General features: G+C 45.4%; 1 protein-coding gene across 3 annotated transcripts; it reads right to left on the reverse strand.

Moving 5' to 3' along the window:
• Positions 1-17,213: 17,213 nt before the first annotated feature.
• CD24 (CD24 molecule) lies at positions 17,214-23,060 on the reverse strand. 3 transcript variants are annotated; one of them, XM_054492902.2, is made up of 3 exons: positions 22,801-23,060; positions 21,985-22,161; positions 17,214-19,231 (listed from the first exon to the last, which is right to left on the reverse strand). In XM_054492902.2, exons 2-3 carry the CDS (start codon positions 22,051-22,053, stop codon positions 19,058-19,060), a joined length of 243 nt encoding a protein of 80 aa, XP_054348877.1. In that variant the 5' UTR covers positions 22,054-22,161; positions 22,801-23,060; the 3' UTR covers positions 17,214-19,057. The 3 variants fall into 3 exon arrangements, with proteins under 3 accessions (XP_054348877.1, XP_054348876.1, XP_054348878.1); XM_054492901.2 differs by having other exon boundaries at positions 22,566-23,060; XM_054492903.2 differs by lacking the exons at positions 21,985-22,161; positions 22,801-23,060 and adding an exon at positions 21,071-21,958.
• Positions 23,061-23,271: the final 211 nt, after the last annotated feature.

Consider the following 23,271-nt stretch of genomic DNA (forward strand, 5'->3'; position numbering starts at 1 on the left):
AGGCTGAGGCGGGCAGATCACTTGAGGCCAGGAGTTCGAGACCAGCGTGGCCAACATGGCAAAACTCTTCTCTACTAAAAATACAAAAATTAGCCAGGCGTGGTGGCACGTGCCTGTAATCCCAGCTACTCAGGAGGCTGAGGCAGGAGAATCACTTGAACCTGGGAAGTGGAGGTTGTGGTGAGCCAAGATTGAACCATTGCACTCCAGTCTGGGCAACAAGAGCAAAACTCTGTCTCAAAAAAAAAAAAAAAAAAAAGGCCAGAAGTGGTGGCTCACGCCTATAATCCCAGCACTTTGGGAGGCTGAGGCAGGTGGATTACCTGAGGTCAGGAGTTTGAGACCAGCCTGACCAACATGGTGAAACCCCATCTCTACTAAAAATACAAAATTAGCAGGGCCTGGTGGCTCATGCCTGTAATCCCAGCTACTAGGTAGGCTGAGGCAGGAGAATCACTTGAACCCAGGAGGCAGAGGATGCGGTGAGCCGAGATCGTGCCATTGCACTCCAGATTGGGCAACAAGAGTGAAACTCCATCTTAAAAAAAAAAGAAAAAGAAAAAGAAAAGGCCGGGCACGGTGCCTCACGCCTGTAATCCCAGCACTTTGGGAGGCCGAGGTGGGTGAATCACGAGGTCAGGAATTCGAGACCAGTCTACCTGGCCAACATGGTGAAACCCTGTCTCCTAAAAATACCACAAGTAGCCAGTCACGGTGGCAGGCGCCTGTAATCCCAGCTACTCAGGAGGCTGAGACAGGTGAATCGGTTGAACCCGGGAGGCAGAGTTTGCAGCGAGCCAAGATTGCGCCACTGCACTCTAACCTAGGCAACAGAGCAAGACTCTATCTCAAAAAAAATAAAATAAAATAAAAGATGGGGCCAGACACGGTGGCTCACACCTGTAATCCCAGCACTTTGGGAGGCTGAGGTGGGCAAATCATTTGAGGACAGGAGTTCGAGACCAGCCTGGCCAACATGGTGAAACTCTGTCTCTACTAAAAATACAAAAATTAGCCAGACATGGTGGCATGTGCCTGTAATCTCTGCTACTCAGGAGGCTGAGGCAGGAGAATCACTTGAACCCAGGAGGTGGAGGTTACAGTGAGCCGAGATCATACCACTGCACTCCAGCCTGGGTGACAGAGCAAGACTCCATCTCAAAAAAAAAAAAAAAAAGTTGGTAAATTTTACGTTATGTATATTTTACACCACAATAAAAAACTTTTCTGTGAAAAGAAGCTTTATTTACTTATTTTCATTTTGATATTTCTCTTCATCATTTTTGTCTGTGAAATTTGCTTCTATGGTGAGTCATTTGAAAATGACTCCAAAACACAAATTTTGAGAACACAAAGCAAAAATTTTCTAGATGTCATTTTTCACGGTGGCTTTTATAGTTTGTGATCATCAATCATTTTTATTTGTAATTATTGTTTATTAAGTAGGAAGAGTTTAGGGGAGAAAAAGTATATAAAGTCAACCACAAAGGCAATCATGGGAAATCAGGTGGTAACATCACATTTTAAGTTACAAGTCATTTCTTTGTGGGGTAATTTTCCATATTGGAATTTTGTTCCACATTTTCTCAGCAGCTCCATTTCATTCGCAGAAGCCACCCAGAAAGAATTTAGTGGCCCAGTCATGCGTAATGGGGACCTAAAATATGAGAGGATTCCCTTGGCTAGCCATGAACTCTTAACTAGAGACGATCTGGTTTCTTTCTCAGGGCTCGAACAAAATAGTGAAAATATTTCCACTCAAAATAGGAACTGCAATCTAGAAGAAATCCTGTTCCTTTTCTTTTAAAATAAGGACACAGCAAAAATATGAAATGGGATTTTGGATTACCTTATGCTGTGGTTGTAAGAAAGGAATTGCAGCATATAAAAAATAAAATCTTAAGCAGCACTAGACTACTCGGCATGTACTTTATTTTAAAATTGTCTCTAGTGCAGCTGCTGAGCATAGAACGTGATCCAGATAAAAGGGAAATAACACCAACTTCTTGTCAGAAAATTCAAACACTAAACCATCTGAAAGCAGGTAAATGCCTTCCCTTAGGCCGAGCGCAATGGCTCACTCCTTTAATCCCAGCACTTTGGGAGGCCAAGGCAGGTGGATCACCTGAGGGCAGGAGTTCGAGACCAGCCTGACCAACATGGCGAAACCCTGTCTCTACTAAAAATACAAAAATTAGCCGGGCATGGTGGCACACGCCTATAATCCCCACTACTTGGGAGGCTGAGGCAGGAGAACCGCTTGAACCCAGTGGGGGGCGGAGGTTGTAGTGAGCCGAGATAGCGCCACTTCACTCCAGCCTGCGCGACAGAGCAAAATTCTGTCTCAAAAAAAAAAAAAAAAAAAGTAATGCCTTGCCTTTATGTGCATGTAAATATGAACTGAGGTTGATAGACACAAGAGTGCCATTATGAATGCAAGACAGGACTTTATGCAATTTGATCCAAGGAACTAGCTGACCTTGATATAAAGGTCCCCATTTACAACCAAACTCAGTGAAGTTGTTCAAAGGCATTACCAAAAGAATAGGAAAATTCATGGTACTGAAAACAGTTATGACTGACTGCTCTCTGACCACTTGTGCTTCTGTTCCAATATAAAGTCACTCTTTTTAGGGACTTCACACCATCTGTTTCTGAGATTTGTTTAGACTAGTTTTGGTGATTTTATCCCAAAGGTGCATAAAAGTGTTGTTGTTTAACTCTGACATTTGGCAAGAGATTTCTTGGGGCATGACATATTCATATTTCTGAGGTTTTAAAATTATTATTATCATTCCTTTTTTTTTTTTTTTGAGACTGGGTCTTGCTCTGTCACTCAGGTTTGAGTGCAGTGGTGCAATCATAGCTCACTGCAGCCTTGACCTCCCGGACTCAAGCAATCCTCCCTGCTCAGCCTCCCCAGTAACAAGGACTACAGGTGCACACCACTACACCTAGCTAATTTTTTTATTATTAATTTTAATTTTTAGAGATCTCACTATATTGGCCAGCCTGGTCTCAAACTCCTGGGCTCAAGCAATCCTCCCGCCTCAGCCTCCCCAGGTGTTGGGATTACAGGTGTAAGACACCGCACCCAGCTTAAAATTATTTTTAAACACTACACAGAAGTACTACATCACAGAAATACTGCTAGAGGTCTGCCTAGTCTCATTGTTGCAGGTGACTTTGTTCATTCTAGTCATTCCACTGTACCTGGGCATGTATTTAGAATTGAAGTCGCATACTACACCCAGTAATGCCAATTCTTCTTGAGAAACCTCAGAAATCTATTTAACAGCCATCTGGAGGTTCAATTAAGGCAACGCCAATAAACCGGTTGACTAACACAATCAGTTCTTGCCATCTAGTGTAACTGGAAATGAGCATGCCCCCACGGCCCGGCAACTCCATGTCTAGGTATAAACGCTGTAAAATATATGCACAAGGAGACACGTACTAGGAGGGCCATTGCAATATTGTTTGTAGGATGATCATAATTGGAAAGATACCTAAAAGTTTTCCGGCAGAAAATTAGATACATAAATTGAGGTGCAATTGTGTAATTGTGGATCTAATACAATACTCATAGGAGTTAAAATAAATAAATTACTGTATGTACTAGCTTAGCATAAATTGGGTACATATCAAATTATTTATAATAGTTGCTTCTTTTTTTTTTTTTTTTTTTTTTTGAGACAGAGTCTTACTCTGTCGCCCAGGATGGGAGTGAAGTGGCACAATCTTGGCTCACTGCAACCTCCGCCTCCCGGGTTCAAGCGATTCTCCCAAGTAGCTGGGACTCCAGGCACACGCCTCCCTGCCCGGCTAATTTTTTGTATTTTTAGTAGAGACGGGGTTTCACCGTGTTAGCCAGGATGGTCTTGATCTCCTGACCTCATGATCCACCAGCCTCGGCCTCCTAAAGTGCTGGGATTACAGGCGTGAGCCACTGCACCTGGTCTGTGTATGGTATTTCTAAAAATATATTGAACTGAAGCAACATGACGAAACACCAACATTTGTTCATCCTGATTATGAAAGCCCAGGTTATTATACTATCCCACGTACTTTTCTGTATTCTCCTTCTCCCCACCACACCAAAAAATAAATCTAATATTTAAATTTTAGGGAGTTTGTGCTTGTTGGTTGGTTGGTTGGTTGGTGGTTTTTGCTTTTCTCTCTATTGGAAACCACAAATCTTTTTATTAAAATCCCTCAACACAAACCTAATCACTTAGGGATCCAACTTAAAGTCCTTGACAATTTCTCTTGGTCATTTAAAATTTGTTTTTTTAGAGAAGTTGCTTTAAGAAGTCCGGGTATAAATGTATGCTATAATTATTTTTAAAGACCTTTCTGGATAATATTATAATAAATAGGCCAGACACGGTGGCTTATGCCTGTAATCCCAGCACTTTGGGAGGCCAAGGTGGGTGGGTCACGAGGTCAGGCGTTTGAGACCAGCCTGGCCAACATGGTGAAACTCCGTCTCTACTAAAAATATATATATATTTTTTGTATATATATATATGTATATATATATATATACAAAAATTAGCCAGAAGTGGCAGCAGGCACCTGTAATCCCAGCTACTTGGGAGGCTGGGGCAGGAGAATCGCTTGAACCCAGGAGGTGGAGGCTGCAGTGAGCCAAGATCATGCCACTGTGCTCCAGCCTGGTCAACAGAGTGAGATTCCATCTCAAAAAAAATTTTTTTAATAAATAAAATTAACATAAAAGCAATTAAGCTTTTAAGTTAATTTAGCTAAAAGTCCTCCATGATAAATTGCAAGTCTGGCTTCTCAGGCCCATATTCTCAATGAGAAGCTAGTGGGTTTTAGGATGGGCTGTTCCACTGTAGACCATGGTTTGGTGTGTACCAGTAAGAGAACTAGTAGGGGAACCAGTATGTTCAGCAACATTGAAAAGCCCTGGTCTCCCTCAGGTTCCAGGACAGTACTGGATTGGGAGAGAGGGACCCTCCTACAGGAACTGTAGGAACTGTAGGAGACGCAGAAGGAGGCAGCCCCTACTAGAGTGAAGCCCGGTTGCTGAGGAGGTAAAACACCCCAAGCCTCTCTTTCCACCCTCAAATCTCCAGCCAGTGCTTCCCATTAACTGACCCAGCCAGTAGCCAGAGGCCAAAAGAGTCCGAGGGAGGCAATAGTGTCACGGGACAGAAAGCAGGACAGAGAAAGGCAGGGAGTGACTATTGGGAGCCAAGCAGAACATGAACAATCCCATTTTCCTCTCAGAGAAAAGAGAAAGACAAGGTTATCTTATATGCAAATGGCACAGTTTTATTGCCAAGAAATACAAATGGCAAAGAAAATGGCTGAAGATCAAATATTCTCAGCCCCAAATTCACGTTTCATAGATGTTAATTGATAACTTACAGAGCAGATCGTCTCGAGGAAGGCCTGGTTACTTAGGAAACCATTTGAAATAATCTTGGGCATGGTGGCTCACGCCTGTAATCTCAGCACTTTTGGAAGTCAAGGTGGGAGGATCGCTTGAGCCCAGGAATTCAAGACCAGCCTGGGCAACATAGTGATACCCCTTCTCTACAAAAGATTAAAAAATTAGCTGGGTATGGTGGCACTTGCCTGTAGTCCCAGCTACTTGGGAGGCTGAGGTGGAAAGATCCCTTAAGCCAGGGGCTGCAGTGAGCCAAGATCGAGCCACTGCACTCTAGCCTGGGCAACAGAGGGAGATCCTGTCTCTAAAAAATATAAAAATCTTATTTTTGAAAGTATGCTACAAGTTAAATTACTTAAAGTTGGGCATTGTATTGATCATGTACTCTATATATTAGATAGAGATAACATATATAGATACACAGAAGGTATTTTATAGAGAGAATATATATAGGATTACATATTTTATGTTTTATATATAATGTTCTATACATCGAAATATTAATGGCCATAGATGAGTAATTGCTAATGTCTTTTTCACAAAATGTTCTAACTAAAATAACTGCACGCTGGTGGGAATGGAAATTACTAACACCCTTCTGGCAGATAGTAGGGCAATGTATATCACAAGCTTTAAAAATGTGCACACTACTTTGGGAGGCCGAGGCGGGTGGATCACAAGGTCAGGAGATGGAGACCATCCTGGCTAACATGGTTAAACCCCGTCTCTACTAAAAAATACAAACAATTAGCCGGGTGTGGAGGCAGGCGCCTGTAGTCCCAGCTACTCGGGAGGCTGAGACAGGAGAATGGCATGAACCCAGGAAGCGGAGCTTGCAGTGAGCCGAGATCGCGCCACTGCACTCCAGCCTGGGCGACAGAGTAAGACTCCGTTTCAACAACAAAAAAAAAATGCGCACACTAAAAAAAAGTTTTTTTTTAAATAGAGATGGTATTTCACCATGTTGCCCAGGCTGGTCTCAAGCCCCTAGGCTCAAGGGACCCACCCGCCTCGGCCTCCCAAAGTGCTGGAATTACAGGCATGAGCCACCACACCCAGCCTAAAAATTATTTTTAAATAATTATGCCCAGTGTAGGCATGGGCTGTTCACCATCCCTGAACTGGCTCCTTTATGGTCATGACATGATGTCAGCTTCACCCTGGGCTTGATTAAGTGACAAAGCTTATGCACTTGCTCTTAACAGCAAATAGAAGAGCCAAACTCCAAGATCTTGTCAAAGAGAACCCTCCAAACTCTCACAGAGGAAATGCTAGTGCAGTAGCCAAGAGCAAGGAGCCACCCGACATGGGCTTCGTAGGGTGACCCTGGGCAAGCGACCCAATGTCTTTCAGTTTCCTCATCTGCAAAAAAGAGATCATGTTGCTCATGGCACTGATTCCAGAGAAATGTTACGAGTATTAAGTGAGCAAATATATGTAAAAACACTGAGAATAGTGACTGGTATGTGGTATTTGCCATTATAATTTTCTGTTCAATCCTTGTCAAAAGGCTAAATTATAAGAAATAATATTCATGGAAAATGCTGTCCATCTATTCCTCTAAATAATCAGGGTTCTTCCTATACATATTCCATTTTAAAGCTGCATTATTTGGTTAGCACTATTTTAGCTGCTGGTAATATTGCTTCTGCTAAAGTATTTGCTGTGTCACTTGTCTTCATGAAAATTATAAAAACTTGCTGGTGCCGTAGCGTCATTGTAGGGATGGTGCCAATAACAGAGATCACATTTCACCTGGAAGCCCCCCTCATCAGGACCCATATGAGAATCTTTCCTCAGACCTCAGCACTTCTGGGTTAGTCGTATGTTTTAGATGCAAAGGCGGTTTAGCTTCTGTTTCTAATCATAGGCCTTCCCTCCCATCAGCTATAGCAGTTATTCAGGACCCTGTGGCAAACATCCTTGAATCCTATCCATGAATTGATGGATTATTTTCTACCTTTACCTGTCCTCTACCTCTATTTGTAACCTGTTGCTTAATGCATATTTTTACAAGTTAACTCAAAATACTTTGGGGGGCAGGAATGAGATGGAACATGAAAGTCAATAAGCAAGTAATAAGTAAATATAAAACCAAATACATGCTGATAACACACAGTGGTAACATGAAGCTACACATAGTGGTAACATGAAGCTACACAGGAAATCCTGTTTGCTGATTGCAGTCACAGTCATGTCTCAACAAGGGTTGTGTCACTGGTTGTCCTGCCCCACCAAACAGTTCAAAGTTGTTGCAATCTCATTTAAGACGAACAGCAACTACCAATGAGGCAGTCAGTTGTGCTAATATATCATTAGGGGAAATTTTTCCAAGTCTTCATAAAAAACAGTAGATTGCACATCATATGACAACCAGGTAACAGAACAAATGAATATGATGAATGCCCAGGATCTCCTAGAATAATGGCAAGGAATTTACATTAATTTTTATAGGCTCAGCTTCGGAGCACTGAGCCCAATTTTTCACGGATGAGACAGCAAGTTCACCAAAGCTCACAGAAAGACAACATTTTGATTCATGTAATTTTGTTTTTAATTTGTATGGAATCTTAGTATTTTAAAACTGAAGGCCAGTCGCAAGGGCTCACACCTGTAATCCCAGCAGTTTGGGAGGCTGAGGCAGGTGGATCACTTGAGGTGAGGAGTTCAAGACCCAGCCTGGACAACATGGTGAAACCCCATCTCTACTAAAAATACAAAAATTAGCCAGGTGTGGTGGCGCACACATGTAATCCCAGCTACTCAGGAGTCTGAGGCACAAGAATCACTTGAACTGAGGAGGCAAAGGCTGCAGTGAGCTGAGATCACACCACTGCACTCTAACCTGGGTGACAGAACAAGACCCCGTCTCAATGAAAAAATTAAAAAAAAAAAAAACTAAAGTACCTCCAAAAAACGCAATCCTCTGGAAGTCCTAAGATGCTTTCAGGGGCCATGCAGCAAGTTGGCAGACCCAGGGCTGGGATTGGGATCCCCTGACAATGATGCCTCAGGCACTGGACATAGGCAACTATAGCATGAATCCATGTGTCCATTCAACCACACCCTGCTAGGGTGGTAACCATACTTTCTAATCTGTGGTATCATTTTACTCATCTTCCAGTTGAAGCTGAATGTTCTATCTGCACAACTTAAGTATTTATTCCTTAGCTGGAGGGAGCACAGTGGGTCTGTGGCTCAGAAGGAAGGGGTGTCCTCTGTGCCTTGGGAAGGAGATTCCAGCAGACACAGAGCAGAGGCACTTCAATGCCATTTTTGGTTGGGTAGAAATCCAAACAACAGACTGGAGGAAAATGACCTCACTTATCTCCAAGCACAACCCTGACGTGTGTACACCTCCTAGGCACAAGGATTTGAAGCCAAGGGACTGAACCATGTCTGAATCGACAGCCCCTGCCAGCTCATTGGCATGAGGGGAGAGGTGCCCCTACCCACACCCACCTGAGCTTCTCAATGTGGCTGCACTTTAGAATCATCTAGGGAACTTTTAAAAACTACTGATTAAGGCAACTTTAGTTAACAATAATTTATTGTATATTTTCAAATACAGTCATGTGCTGCGTAATAACATTTCAGTCAATGATGGACTGCATATATGACAGTGGTCCCATACCTTATAATATGGGATTTTTACTGTGCCTTTTCTATGTTTAGATACACACATACTTATCAATGTATTACGACTGCCTTTCAGTGCAGAAACATGCTGGAAAGGTTCGTAGCCTACGAGCAATGGACTATTGCATATAGCCCAGATGTGTAATAGGCTATACCATCTAACTTTGTGTAGGTACATTCTATGGTATTCACACAACAAGGAAATTGGCTTACAATGCATTTCTCAGAACAGATCCCTGTTGTTAAGCAACACATGACTGTGGCTAGAAGAGAGGATTTTTTTCTGCTTTGTTATTTTTGGTTGTTTGTATTTTTCGGTTTTTTTGAGACAGGTTCTGGCTCTGTCGCCCAGGCTAGAGTACAATGGTGCAATCTCAGCTCACTGTAACGTCTGCTTCCTGGGCTCAAGTGATCCTCTCACCTCAGCCTCACAAGTAGCTGGGACTGCAGGCACACACCATCACATCCAGATATTTTTTGTATTTTTAGTAGAAATGAGGTCTCACCATGTTGCCCAGGCTAGTCTTGAACTCCTAACCTCAAGCAATCCTCCTGCTTCAGCCTCCCAAAATGCTGGGATTACTGATGTGAGCCACCAGGCCTGGCCTAAAGGAGAGTATTTTGAATGTTCCCAACACAAACAAATGATCAGTTTTGAGGTGGTGGATATACTAATTACCCTGATTTGATCATTACACATTGTACATATGAATCGAAATATCACACTGAACCCCATAAATATGTACAATTATTATGTGTCAATTAATGTAAAAAAGAAAAAAAAAAGCTACAGATGACTGAGCTCCACCCCGACCAATTAAATCAGAGTCTCCTAGGTAGGTAGAGGTGGCAGACATCAGTATTTTAAATAAGCTTCCCGGGCTGGGCGCGGTGGCTCACGCCTGTAATTCCAACACTCTGGGAGGCCGAGGCAGGCAGATCACGAGGTCAGGAGATCCAGACCATCCTGACTAACACAGTGAAACTCTGTCTCTACTAAAAATACAAAAAAATTAGCTGGGTGTGGTGGCACGCACCTGTCCAACTACTCGGGAGGCTGAGGCAGGAGAATCACTTGAACCTGGGAGGCGGAGGTTGCAGTGAGCCGAGATTGTGTCACTGCACTCCAGCCTGTGCGACAGAGTGAGACTCCATCTCAAAAAAAAAAAAAGCTTCCCCAAGACCAGGGAGGGTGGCTCAGGCCTGTAATCCTAGCACTTTGGGAGGCCAAGGCAGAGGGATCACTTGAGCACAGGAGTTCAAGACCAGCCTGGCCAACGTGGCGAGACTCCATCTCTACAAAAAAAAATTTTTTTAATAACTGGGTGTGGTGGCCCACGTCTGCAATCCAAGCTACTTGAGAGGCTGAGGTAGGAGGATCACTTGAGCCCGAGAGGCTGCAGTGAGCCATGTTCCCGCCTCTGCACTCCAGCCTGGGTGACAAAGCCAGACTCTGTCAAAAAAAAAAAAAAAAAAACTTCCCAAGTGATTCTAATATGTGGTTGGGTTTGAGAACCGATGCTATAGATGGACAAGGAGGCTGCCTACCTAATGAGGACTGAGCAGCCCTAAGAGGCCAGCCTGCTTAGAAATAGTCCTCACCATCCTCTTAGACGTCCCCCCATGACCTCATATGGTATCCAAGGTCTGCCCTCCCCTCCCCCAGTTACCGTGGTACTAAGTTATCCTGGTATTAAGATATTACTGTTGGCTATTTTACTTCTCAACATTAATTGAGCACCTACTCTCAGTCATATACCAAGAACCCAGAAATGAATATGACACAGCTCCTGCTTTCAAGGAGCTCACAGTCAGGGCAACATAATTTTTACACATCAATAGAAAATAATGCACTGGCCAACATTTAGGAAGCACTCACAATGTGCCAGACTCTAAGACCTTGTGTATTACCTCATTTAATTCTCCCAACAACTTTATAAGATAGGTACCATTACTATCAAACCCATTTTACAGACAAGATTCCTGGGCCATAGAGAATGTATGTAACTGCCTAAGGTCCTTTAGTAGTAGTTGGGCTGGGAGCCAAACTGAGGCAGTCTGGCTCTAGCGTCCACACCTTTCCGCCACACTGAGTGGATATGTGAATGTACTAAAAATCACAGAGGCATGAAAAGATGTTGATTCAAAGAATGGTGAGCAATTCAGGGCGGCCGGTCACAGGGCTGAAAATTCGGGTTTGGGCCAAATTATGAAACGCTTTACAGGCCAAGAACAGGCGGCTCTGTTCTATCTCCTCTAGACAAAGGGTAGCCGCCCAAGTTTTGTTTCCTTTTTTCATCTTTTTAATTTTTATTTTAGATTCAGGGAGTACACGTGCAGGTTCGTTATAAAGGTATATTATGTAATGCTGAGGTTTGGGCTTCTAATGACCCCATCGCCCCAAGCACTGAGCATAGTACCCAATAGGTGATTTTTCAACCCTTCATGTCCTCTCTCCCTCACCACTTTTCAAATCCCCAGTGTTCATTGCTCCCATCTTTGTGTCTGTGTGTACCCAATGTTTAACTCCCTCTTATAACTGAGAACATGAGGTATTTGGTTTTCTGTTTCTGCATTGATTCGTTTGGGAGAATGGCCTCCAGCTGTATCTGAGGTGCTGCAAAGAATATGATTTCATTCTTTTTTATGGCTGTGTAGTATTCCATGGTGAATATGAACCACATTTTCTTTATCCAATCTACCATTAATGGAAACCAGAGTTGATTCCAGGTCTTTGAGATTGTGAATAGTGCCACAATGAACGTACAAGTGCAGGTGTCTTTTTGGTAGAACAATTTATTTTTCTATGGATATTGCCAGCCAAAGTTTTAAATCAGGAAACAAAGTGAGCAGATCTACATTTCAAAAGATAAGAGTGAGAATAACCACAGGATGGAGAGATGGGGACAGAGAGGTGCAACTGTGACACATGATGCAAGTTAGAGGAAGGCAGTGGGGTGGAGGGAGAAGAAAGGCAGGACACCTGGACACTTCTGACTTCGAAATGACAGGATTTCATGGCTGATTGGAGAGGGAGAGAGAAAAGGAAGGCGGCTCCCAGGCCTGTAATGAAAGCGACTTAACAAGCGAGTGCTCTGGATAGAAAAGGAGTCGGTAAAGGAGCACCTGGAGGAAGGTAATGAGCTCACTTCTGGACATGTTAGGTTTCCACAAGCCTTACTATCTGCCAGTTAGTTGCTAAGAGGCATGACAGTTAAGTCACTTCAGATCCTTTGGGCTCACTGAGATATTTCTTTGCAAAATCATAAATGTGGATACTTCCTAAAGTTTCTTAGAAATGCATTGATTTTAGAATTTAGGTGTTATTTGAAGAGAAACTGAGAAGGAACCCATGATGGTGATTTTGTTGTTTCAAAAAGTGCCATCCTACCAAAATTAGAAAAAAAAAAATACTCTTTTATACGGAGTAAGGAATCCAAAGATAACCAAGCCAACCCCAAATGAGGCCTATGAGACATGAAAAACACATACTTTTCAGCTAACTAAATATTTGAGTTCTATTTTAAGGACAGTGGTGGCATTGGGTGTGTGTCTTTAGAATGTTTCATTCTAAATAGATGTTCATCTTCCCTTTACGGATAATACTTCAACTAGATTTTTGTTTCTACACTGTTTGCTTTTATCTTCTAAGGCTAAAATTTGTTGAAGAGACATTCATACAATGGCTACTCATTACTCAATTTAGCCATAAATCATATGAGTAGTATTTAACTGTGAATATTAAAAATATAACCTCAGAATGGAAATCTGATAAATAAAATAGCCCAGATGAGTTTAAAAGCATTTTCAAAGACAAGTGGAAAAAAAGTTATTAATTTCCTCCTCTGTGAGGATTGATCATTATTTTGTTTGTTTCGAGATGGAGTTTCACTCTTATCACTCAGGTTGGAGTGCGATGGTGCCATCTCGGCTCACTGCAACCTCCGTCTTCCAAGTTCAAGTGATTCTCCTGTCTCAGCCTCCCTAGTAGCTGCGATTACAGGCACCTACCACCATGCCCAGCTAATTTTTGTATTTTTAGTAGAGACAGGGTTTCGTCATGTTGGCCAGGCTGGTCTCAAACTCCTGACCTTAGGTGATCCACCCACCTCAGCCTCACAAAGTGCTGGGATTACAGGCATAAACCAGCCCACCCTGCTGATCATTACTTTTTAAGATATTCACCCAAATTTTTTATTGCTTATATGATAATGATCCAGTGTTGGCATGATGATGACTTTTAGGATTTCAAAGCAAAGCCTTGCCAATTCTCTGCAGACAACAACTCTTCTTGGAGAAACAGTTTCTGGCTTGCTACCATACTTTAGTGAGACTGAACCCTTAACCATGGGCTACCATGGGACCTGAGCTGCCCATCATGATTTGGTGGGTTAGACATCATTTTGTCTAACCCACCAGACCATAAAGTTGGGTGTGCATAGCGGCACTCATTGTCAAATGAAAGTGGTATATATAAGACTGGCTCAAGCAGGCCCTAAGGACAAGAGTAAATTATATGAGGAAAGAGCCCAGATGCCCACAGTCCCTACTCCTTGCTACATGACCTTCTCTTTCCCAGTCTGTACCTCTTTCCTCATGGAGAGTTCCTTATGATCAGTTGATTGAGAAAGACAAAACTTGGGTCTGATTTATAGAAAAAACTTGGGTCTCCTTTGTAGAAAGTACTGCACAATACATAGGATCTACCTAAAAGTGAAGAGCTGCAGCTCTACAAACCCCTTGAGGACATCCCTGAAGGACAGTGGTGAAGAGAAATACCCCTAGTGGACAGAATTACAAGCAGTGCACTTGGTTGCTCATTTGGCTTGAAAGGAGAAACCGCCAGAGATATGAATCTGGCCATCAGGCTATGGCCCATGATTTGGCTGAATGGAATTGGAAGAGACATAATTGGAAAGTTGGTAACAAGAAGATCTAGGGAAGAGATGAAAGGATAGAGGTATATAGGCAAACAACATGAAGATATTTGTGTCTCATGTGAATGCTCATTAAAGGGTGACCTCAGTAGAGGATTTTAATAATCAAGTGGATCACAGGACCCATTCTGTGGATATCAATCAACCTCTTTCTCCAGCCATCCTTGTCATTGTCCAGTGGGCTCATGGTGGCAGAAGCCCAGCAGCATAGACTTCCATTCACTGTGGCCAACCTGGCTACAACCACTGGGGAGTGCCCAACCTGCTGCTGCAGAGACCAACATTGAGTCTTCTCTGTGGCACCGCTCCCCAGGGTAATCAGCCAGCTATGTGGTGGAAGGTTCATTACATTGGACCTCTTCCATCATGGAAGGGGCAGCATTTTGTTCTTAGTAAAATAGACACTTATTCAGGGTATGAATTTGCCTTTGTTGCATACAGTGCTTCTGCCAAAACTACCATTCGTGGACTTATAGAATGCTTACCACCATCATGGTAATCCACACAGCACTGCTTCTGACCAGAGAACTCACTTCATAGCCAATGACGTGTGGTGATGGGCCCATGGTGATGGAATTCACTGATTTTAGCATAGTGTATCCCTCATAAAGCCAGTGACTTGACGGAACAGAGGAATCGCATTTTGGAAACAAGTTACAGGACCAACTAGATGGCAATACCTTGCAGGAATGGGGCAATGTCCTCCAGGAAGCTATACATGGTCTAAAGATGGTGCTGTTTCTCTCATAGCCAGGTTTGCAGACCCAGGAATCAAGGAGTGGAAATTCAGTGACACCACTCATCATTACCCCTAGTGATTCACTAGCAAAATTGTTACTACCTTAACCTCTGCTGGTCTAGAGGTCGTAGTTCCAATGGAAGAATGTTTCCAACCTGGAAACAGCAATGATCCCACTGAACTGGAAGTTGAGACTGCCATCCAATCACTTTGGGCTCCTGAAGCCTCTGCATCAAAACGCAAACAAGGGCTGGGCATGGTAGCTGATGCCTGTAGTCCCAGCACTTCGGGAGGCCAAGGCGGGTGGATCACCTGAGGTCAGGAGTTCGAGACCAGCCCAACCAACATGGAGAAACCCCGTTTCTACTAAAAATACAAAATTAGCCAGGTGTGGTGGCACATGCCTGTAATCCCAGCTACTCAGGAGGCTGAGGTGGAAGAATCGCTTGAACTCGATAGGTGGAGGTTGCAGTGAGCCAAGATTGGGCCATTGCACTCCAGCCTGGGCAACAAGAGTGAAACTCTGTCTCAAAAAAAAAAAAAAAGGCAAAGAAGGGAGTTACTGTACTGTTGAAGTGATTAATTCTGATTACCATGGGGAAATTGGGTTGCTACTACACAATGGAAGTTAAGGAAAAGTATTTTTGAAATATGGATGTCTTAGGGCATCTCTTAGTACTACTATGTCCTGTCACTATCAGTGGGAGGCCAGGTACAGTGGCTCAAGCCTGTAATCCTAGCACTTTGGGAGGCTGAGGCAGGCAGATTACTTGAAGTCAGGAGTTCGAGACCTGCCTGGCCTACATGGTAAAACCCTGTCTCTTAGCTGGGCATGGTGGTGCATGCCTATAGTCCCACCTACTCGGGAGGCTGAGGCATGAGAGTTGCTTTAACCCAAAAGGTGGAGGTTGCAGCGAGCTGAGATCATGCCACTTCACTCCAGCCTGGGTGACAAAGCAAAAGACTCTGTCTCCAAAAATAAAATAAAATACAATCAAAGGGAAACCACAACAAAATTCAAGCAAAGATTTTGTTCACCTTGCCAGGCTTAGAACCATAACCAGCTGAGATGCTTACTGACAGCCAAGTTAATATGGAATTGATAATGGAAGAAGGTAACTGTAAAACCAGCTACAGCCACATGACCAGTTGTAGAAATGAGAATTCTAACAGTTATATTTCTTCCTTATGTTTGTGTGTGTGTGTATATATATGTATACATAGATAGATGTATACATAGATAGATGATAGATAGATACATAGATAGATACATAGATACCTAGATCATCTGAGGGGGCCTTATTCCATCAATTGAAAGGCCCTAAAGGCAGAACTGAAGTTCATTGAAGAAAGCACACTTGTAAGGCCAGGTGTGGTGGCTCACACCTGTAATCCCAGCACTTTGGGGGGCCGAGGCAGGCGGATCACCTGAGGTCGGGAGTTCGAGGCCAGCCTGACCAACAAGGAGAAACCCCATCTCTACTAAAACTACAAAATTAGCCAGATGTGGTGGCACATGCCTGTAATCCCAGCTACTTGGGAGGCTGAGGCAGGAAAATCGCTTGACCCCAGGAGGCAGAGGTGGCAGTGAGCCAAGATGGCGCCATTGCACTCCAACCTGGGCAACAAAAGCGAAACTCCGTCTCAAAAAAAAAAAAAGAAAGCACACTTGCGGACTACAAGTTCCACATATTCCCAAGTTCCAGCCTGCCTTTCCAGGTTGTCCCTAAACCACCTCAGAATGCACTTGAAGGGTCTCAAAGAAATTCAGGGTCGTGAAAGGAGCAGATGGAAGTGACAATTTAGATGACCAAAGAGGGCCGAGCATGGTGGCTTGTAATCCCAGCACTTTTGGAGGCCAAGGCAGGAAGATCACTTCAGCCCAGAAGTCCAACACCAGCCTGGACAACATAGTGAGACCCATCTCTTATAAATAAGACAGATAGATAGATATAGATAGATAAACCAACAGGGTCTGTGGACCTGTAGATAGGGGAAAAATTGCTGCAGACTCATGGACTTGGCACATGCTGTTCCTTCTACCAGGGAATTTTCCTCAGATCCTCCTACAACTGTCTTGTCATTTGGATCTCAGTTTAAATGTCCAAGATCACGCTACTGCACTCCAGCCTGGGCGACACACTAAAACTCTGTCTCAAAAAAAAAAAAAAAAAAAAAGAGAGAAAGAAAGAGAAAAATACTGAGGTATATCCCTATGGTTTAAATTAGCAGACCTGGGGGGCCAGGCGTGGTGGCTCACGCCTGTAATCCCAACACTTTGGGAGGCCAAGGCAGGAAGATCACTGGAGCCCAGGAGTTCAAGACCAGCCTGGGCAACATGGTGAAACCCTGTGTCAACAACAACAAAAAAAAAATCCCAAAAATTTGTTTTTAATTATTTTTAAAAATTTTAACAGGCTCATAGAACCGTGATTACCCACAAAGTATTCCTCATACTGGAAAAACTTAAAACGCAAGATTGTTCTTTCAGCCATTTCTTTTTATTTACAGTTTGTGTTCAATGCAAATCAATTCCATAACATAAGAAGTTACTATGAATCAAAGCGTAAATACACAAACACAATATACAATCCAAAATAGATGTACAGCATTCTGGAATAAAGCAAAAGAGTGTTCATTCACACACACAGTAGCTTCAGAACTGTTCAATCTGTTTGTTCCCATGTAGTTTTCTAAAGATGGAAAAACAGGACTTCGGTCATCAAGACTACTGTGGCCATATTAGATTACTGGAACATCTAAGCATCAGTGTGTGACCATGCGAACAAAAGACTTCGGGGAGTGTCTAGTTTTAAAAAGGTTTCTGTGTGTTGAGGCAGTTGTAAAAGATTTACTGCAGAATCAAGCCCACTTTTAGGCTTAGGACCAGGTTCTAACTATCTAAAAATATTGACTGATAACAAAAAGTGTTCCAAATGTGGCTATTCTGATCCATAGTTGTTTTTTAAAGGAAAAAAAATGTATATACAGAAAGAGTATAAAAGTTTTTGTGAATTTAATGCAAATTAGCTTCCAGTCTTCACTTCCCAAATACTTGATTTATAGTTTTGACTCCTTTACATTTTTGCCTTCTTAATTTCAAGATTTGCAATTTTGCCTTCAAAACAGATCATTTTTTTAAATTGTAAAAAGTATTCAACATATGCAGAAATAAAAAGCATTTTGACGGCTGGGCGTGGGGGCTCAAGCCTGTAATCCCAGCACTTTGGGAGGCCGAGGCAGGTGGATCACCTGAGGTCAGGAGTTCGAAACCAGCCCGGGCAACGTGGTGAAACCCTGTCTCTACTAAAATTACAAAAATTAGCTGGGCACGGTGGCGGGTGCCTGTAATCCCAGCTACTTGGGAGGCTGAGGCAGGTGAATCACTTGAGCCCGGGAGGCAAAGGGTACACTGAGCTGAGATCGCACCACTGCACTCCAGCCTGGGTGACAAAGTGAGACTGTCTAAAAAATAATAATGATAATAAAAAGCATTTTGAAATTAGTCGCGGTCAATGCAATTCTACTCTTTGGAATCTGTTTCGCTAAATGAATGTAGTGCTCTTGTTGAATGGAAATAGGTAATAGGAAATGCCTACTATTTGACTTTATATGGATAATCAAGAGTTGCTCAGGATGCTTGGATCTGGGGGTAGATTCTCATTCATCATTGCCCTGGCACATGTCAATTACCATGTAAAAGGTCAAATGCAATGTCAAATCCAAAGCCTCAGGAGGAAAGTGAGTTCAGTTCCCAAGAGAACAGCAATAGCTCAACAATGTAAAACTTCATCTAGAGTATATCGGCATTAAATTAGTGCTGTCGAAACAATACGTTGAGGAATTACAGTAACACCTGGAAGTCCCTTCTCATGTACATATAAATAGAATCATGGAAGCTTTTTATATTACCTGTTTTATGGCCTTATAGAATTAATGAACCAAATGAAAACTGAATCTCCATTCCACAATCACATCCTTTATTTCTATTCTTATTTTCAAGGTAGTATTAAGTGTCCATATTTCTCAAGCCACATTCAAGGAAATCATGTTTTAACTATTTTGGATGTTGCCTCTCCTTCATCTTGTACATGAAACTCCAGCAGATTTAATATTGGCATCCATCATCTAGTCAAACCTCTCACATTGTTCTTCAAATCAATCAAATTTGGGATTCTCAACATTTTCTGTGTCAATAAAAGGTGTGGAATTAGTAGATTCGATGAAGACCTGTTTTTCCTTGCCACATTGGACTTCCAGACGCCATTTGGATTGGGTTTAGAAGACGGGGAAGTTTAGAAGACGTTTCTTGGCCTGAGTCTCTTAACAGTAGAGATGCAGAAGAGAGAGTGAGACCACGAAGAGACTGGCTGTTGACTGCAGGGCACCACCGGCCGCCTTGGTGGTGGCATTAGTTGGATTTGGGGCAGTCCCAAAGTTGGAAGTACTCTGGGAGGTGTTAATTGAAATTCCAGTTGTTGTTTCAATGGAATAAATCTAAAATACATAAAAAGTTATATGGATACATTTTCACATCACAGCTACCTCCACGTACTCTCATATAAAATTAAAGTAGGTGATATATTCTTAGATTGCTCTCTTACCATTGTTCTCTTACCCAACATCATTAAGTTCTGAATTCTTGCTCAGCCCACCAAGGTCATTCTCTTTAGTTTCAAAACAAACTACCTAGAGATGCCTCAAAAATGCCAAGTGGCAACAAGAACAAAAAAGTTATTCAATAACTGTAACTCCTGTTTTTATTTCTTTGCAAAGGAAAAAAGGACCAAGTTAACTAATTCAGTTTCCAACATTATATTGACTTAATGGCATTGCAATAAGGCCTATTTTCCCAGAAAGGGGGAGATTTTAAAGTTGCACAAAAAAATGGGGATTTTTAAATATTGTAACTGAGACTTATGGAACTAGAATTCATTGGGTCACTGTCTATCCTGGATTTGCTAGGTAACTTTCACATACTCAATTTAATACAGCCTGGGTAACTTAGCCTTTTCCTTAAGGGGGAAATGCAGTCTTATCTTCTCCCTCAAAATTTGAAATAATAACTCTTCTAAAAAATGGCCACAATATTTGTGTTAAATTGAAAAAGAAAAGGAGTTTTTCCTTTAAGGCAGAATGACTTCAAGAAAACACCATGAAGTCGGAACGATTTCACAAAAGACAACCAGAGGTTATGGTGTTAAGTTTCACCAGCAGCAGCCTCACTGGTCCCTAAGCTCAGTGCTGTGGCCAAGAACCAAGGTTCTCCCAGTGTCCCAGAGTCTCAGGGGCATCATTCACCACTGATTTTTCAAGCCACGAAATGCACAGTCCAGTAGGGCACGTGATAATCTCTCCTTTGTCATGGAACAAAGGCAGATCGGAGTTTTCAGCCCTCACTGCAAGGGAGGGTTTTACAAGGGCTTCTGATTACAGGCGGGAGGGAGGATGTGGCACCAGGCAAGAGTCTGGGCCCCGTGTACATTTGGCTGCCTATTAATCCAAAGATAAAGCCCTCCTACATCAGCACCAGCGACTTTTGTTGTAAAATCCATAAGGTCATTAAACAAATATTGACTAAAGAAATGTACAAATCCTACCCAAAATAGATTAGTGACAACAACAAAAAAATCTTGATCAAATCAAATTTATTTATCGGGCACCTACTGTGTGCAAGATTTAGTGTGTCCCATCAGGAAATGGCACTCCCAATAAAGAAAAGCATTAATATGGTAATTTACTTAAAACAGGGTGCCTGTTTTGGACACCTTGTTTGGGATCCCTGAAAGTAACCTGTTCTTTATTCATACAATGAGTTTTACTGCAGCAGGTGATGTTTTCTTTTTAAAACCCGGTGTATCAATCTGAGGATCTAAAGATCCTCTACACCAACAGAAAAATTATGTTTATTAAATTGACACTAAACAAAATTTTCTCTCCCAAGCTAGATTTATTCGCATTATTAAAACTTCTCACTTACAATGTTGGAGGAAAAAAATCTGGTCGGAGAGAAGATGGGGCGGGGAGTGGAGGGGGCCGGTTTCTCGCGGCCGCGCCCCTCCCCCATCAAAGAATTGAGGAAGGCTCGGGAGCGCAGCGGACTGGGAGGAAGACAATAGGGTACGGTTACCCCGCCAGCGGTGGGGAAGAGCGCTCCACACTCAGGCTGCACCTCCAGGTGAGCCCGGACGTTCGATGTCTGGGGACGGAGGACGCAGCGCGCCCAACTTTGGGGGAGAAGCCCCAGAGACAGTCCTCGATTAACCCCAACCGAAGGCGCTGGAGAGCCGTCATGACTCCCATCCTCCAAACCCGAACTGACCCAAACAAACGTACCTTCTTGGCCCCCGCCCCCGCTAGGGTCTCCCAGGCCCAGCCCCCGGTCTCTCTCGCCGGCGCCGTGCATCCATACACCCTCGAGGCAGCGCTGCGCGGCCCCCGGTACCCGCACCTGGGGCGAGGTTCCCCGGATGGAGGGTCTGGGGAGACGGCGCTGGTAGCGGCGACCCGGACAAAGCCTGGCGGGGACTCGGGACAGAATCGTCCCACCATGCTGTCTCCCCAGAACTAGCCAATCTGGGCTAAAACAACATGCGGATCCTAAGATGACAAGCGATGGACGTGAAAGGTTGCCTCGCAGAGAGCGCAGCGTCAGGAGAGGGTCCCCGCCTCGGCTTCGGCCCCGAACCTCCCGGGACTGGGGTTTTAAAAGGGCCAGATAGCCGTAGCTTCTCCGGGATCCCCAATTCAACTCCGAGGGTGGAGGATGGGCGTGAGCCGCCCTCCCCGAAAGGGACCGTCGCCTCTCTTTGTGTAGAGCCCGGGGAGCGCGAAGACACTCCTAGAGGGAAGCGGGTCCTGAGGGACCCAGGGACGACGTCCCCCGGGAGCCTGAGCTCTCCAGGCGCTAATCCCTGCAGGCACCTCGGGCCTCTGGGTGAAAGTGGGAAGTAGACACCTGGCTGCCTGGCGAGGGACAGCGTGGAACCTGGGGTGGGGCAGGGTCCTCTCAGCCTGCGCGCGGAGCTGCATTGTTCCCAGGGCCGTGGGAGGGGAGGGGGCAGCACGCAAGGGAATGGAAAAATGGGGTCCACATGGCCCTCTCCCCTGGTCAACTAAGCAAGATTCTCTCCCGGTCCCTGTCCGGGGCCCGAGGTAGGGGCGCAGGACGGTCCCCCGGGACCGGGTCCATCTCTCCTTCCCCCACCCCGGGCACGGCCCTCGAGCCCCGCCGGGCGCCAGGGCCTCACCTGCGTGGGTAGGAGCAGTGCCAGCAGCAGCAGCCCCAGCCCGAGCCTGGCCACCATTGCTCTGCCCATGTTCCCTCCGTCGGTGCGCGGCGCGTCTCGCAGGATGCTGGGTGCTTGGAGAACCGCTGGCTCCGGGCGGGCGCAGGCAAGGTGGGGAGCGCGGCGAGCCGGCGAGACCTTATATACCAGGACAGCCACAATAGCCGTGACGTGGCGCCGCCCGCCCACCCCGGCTCCCCTCCGCCGCCGCCCGCCGCCTCCCCGCCTTCCCCGCCTTCCCCGCCCCGCTCCGGGTTCCCCCAGCACCCCCGCCACCGCCGCCGCCGCCGCCACCGCCACCGCCGCCGCCGCTCCGGCCCTCGCGGGCCGGGAGCCCCCCGGGCGGGCGCCGCTGCAGGTGGGCGGGCGTCGCCGGCTGCTGGTACCCGGCTGGTTTCCCCGCGCCAGCTGCGGGCTGCGGGCAGGCTGGTACAGGCGCCCAGCGACTCCTACACAGGACCTGGGGCACACACGCGAGCCACACACGCCGCGCTGGGGGCCGGGCCCAAGTTTCCTTTGTTTCCCGGGACCTGCCATCTTACCCCCCAAAAGAAAAGTCCGCGCCTCCGCTGCGGCGGGGTAGCCGCGGGTCCTGGAGCAAATGCGTTGCCACCCAGACTGCAAAATGCGCCCCAGGGACCCGAGAGGGGCCGCGAATTCCAGTGCGACCGCGTGGGGGGCGGGCGCCGGGACCCCTCGGGCAGGGTTATCTCTCGGCCCGCCGCAGAGTAAAGGGGAACGCGGCGGGCGTGGCGGGGACGCGGGTCGGACTCTCACCCTGGCCGACGGGACCCGGGCGCCGCCTAGCGCGAACCCTTCCCGGCTGGTCGGCGCGGCTCGCAGGCGGTGTCCGGGTCCAGAGCGATCTGCGCGCTCGGCCCCGCGGCTGCGCCCTCCCCGAAGCCCTTGCTTTGTTCTGTGAGCGCCTCGTGTCAGCCAGGCGCAGTGAGCTCACGGGGGCGTCCCGGGTCCGCATCCTCCCAGGAGCTGGGGAGCCGCTCGCTGGGCGCGGACCCGCTGCCTGACGCTGCAAACTACAGGGTTTCGGTCCCCCGCGCTCCTGCCTGCGGCGGGCGAGGAGACGGCCCACCCTGAGGGGACCTCCTCCGCGGCCCTGAAGCCCCCACCGCCCTCCCCGAGCTGCTCTGCTCCCGGGTTCTACTCGGAGGCAGGAACCTCCCCTCCTGGTGGTCCCACTACAATTCACTGTCCCTCTCGAATTCCTGGGGATACACTTTTTCGGTCTCT

Source organism: Pongo pygmaeus, chromosome 5 (genome assembly GCF_028885625.2).
Source record: "Pongo pygmaeus isolate AG05252 chromosome 5, NHGRI_mPonPyg2-v2.0_pri, whole genome shotgun sequence".
Classification (NCBI taxonomy): domain Eukaryota; kingdom Metazoa; phylum Chordata; class Mammalia; order Primates; family Hominidae; genus Pongo; species Pongo pygmaeus.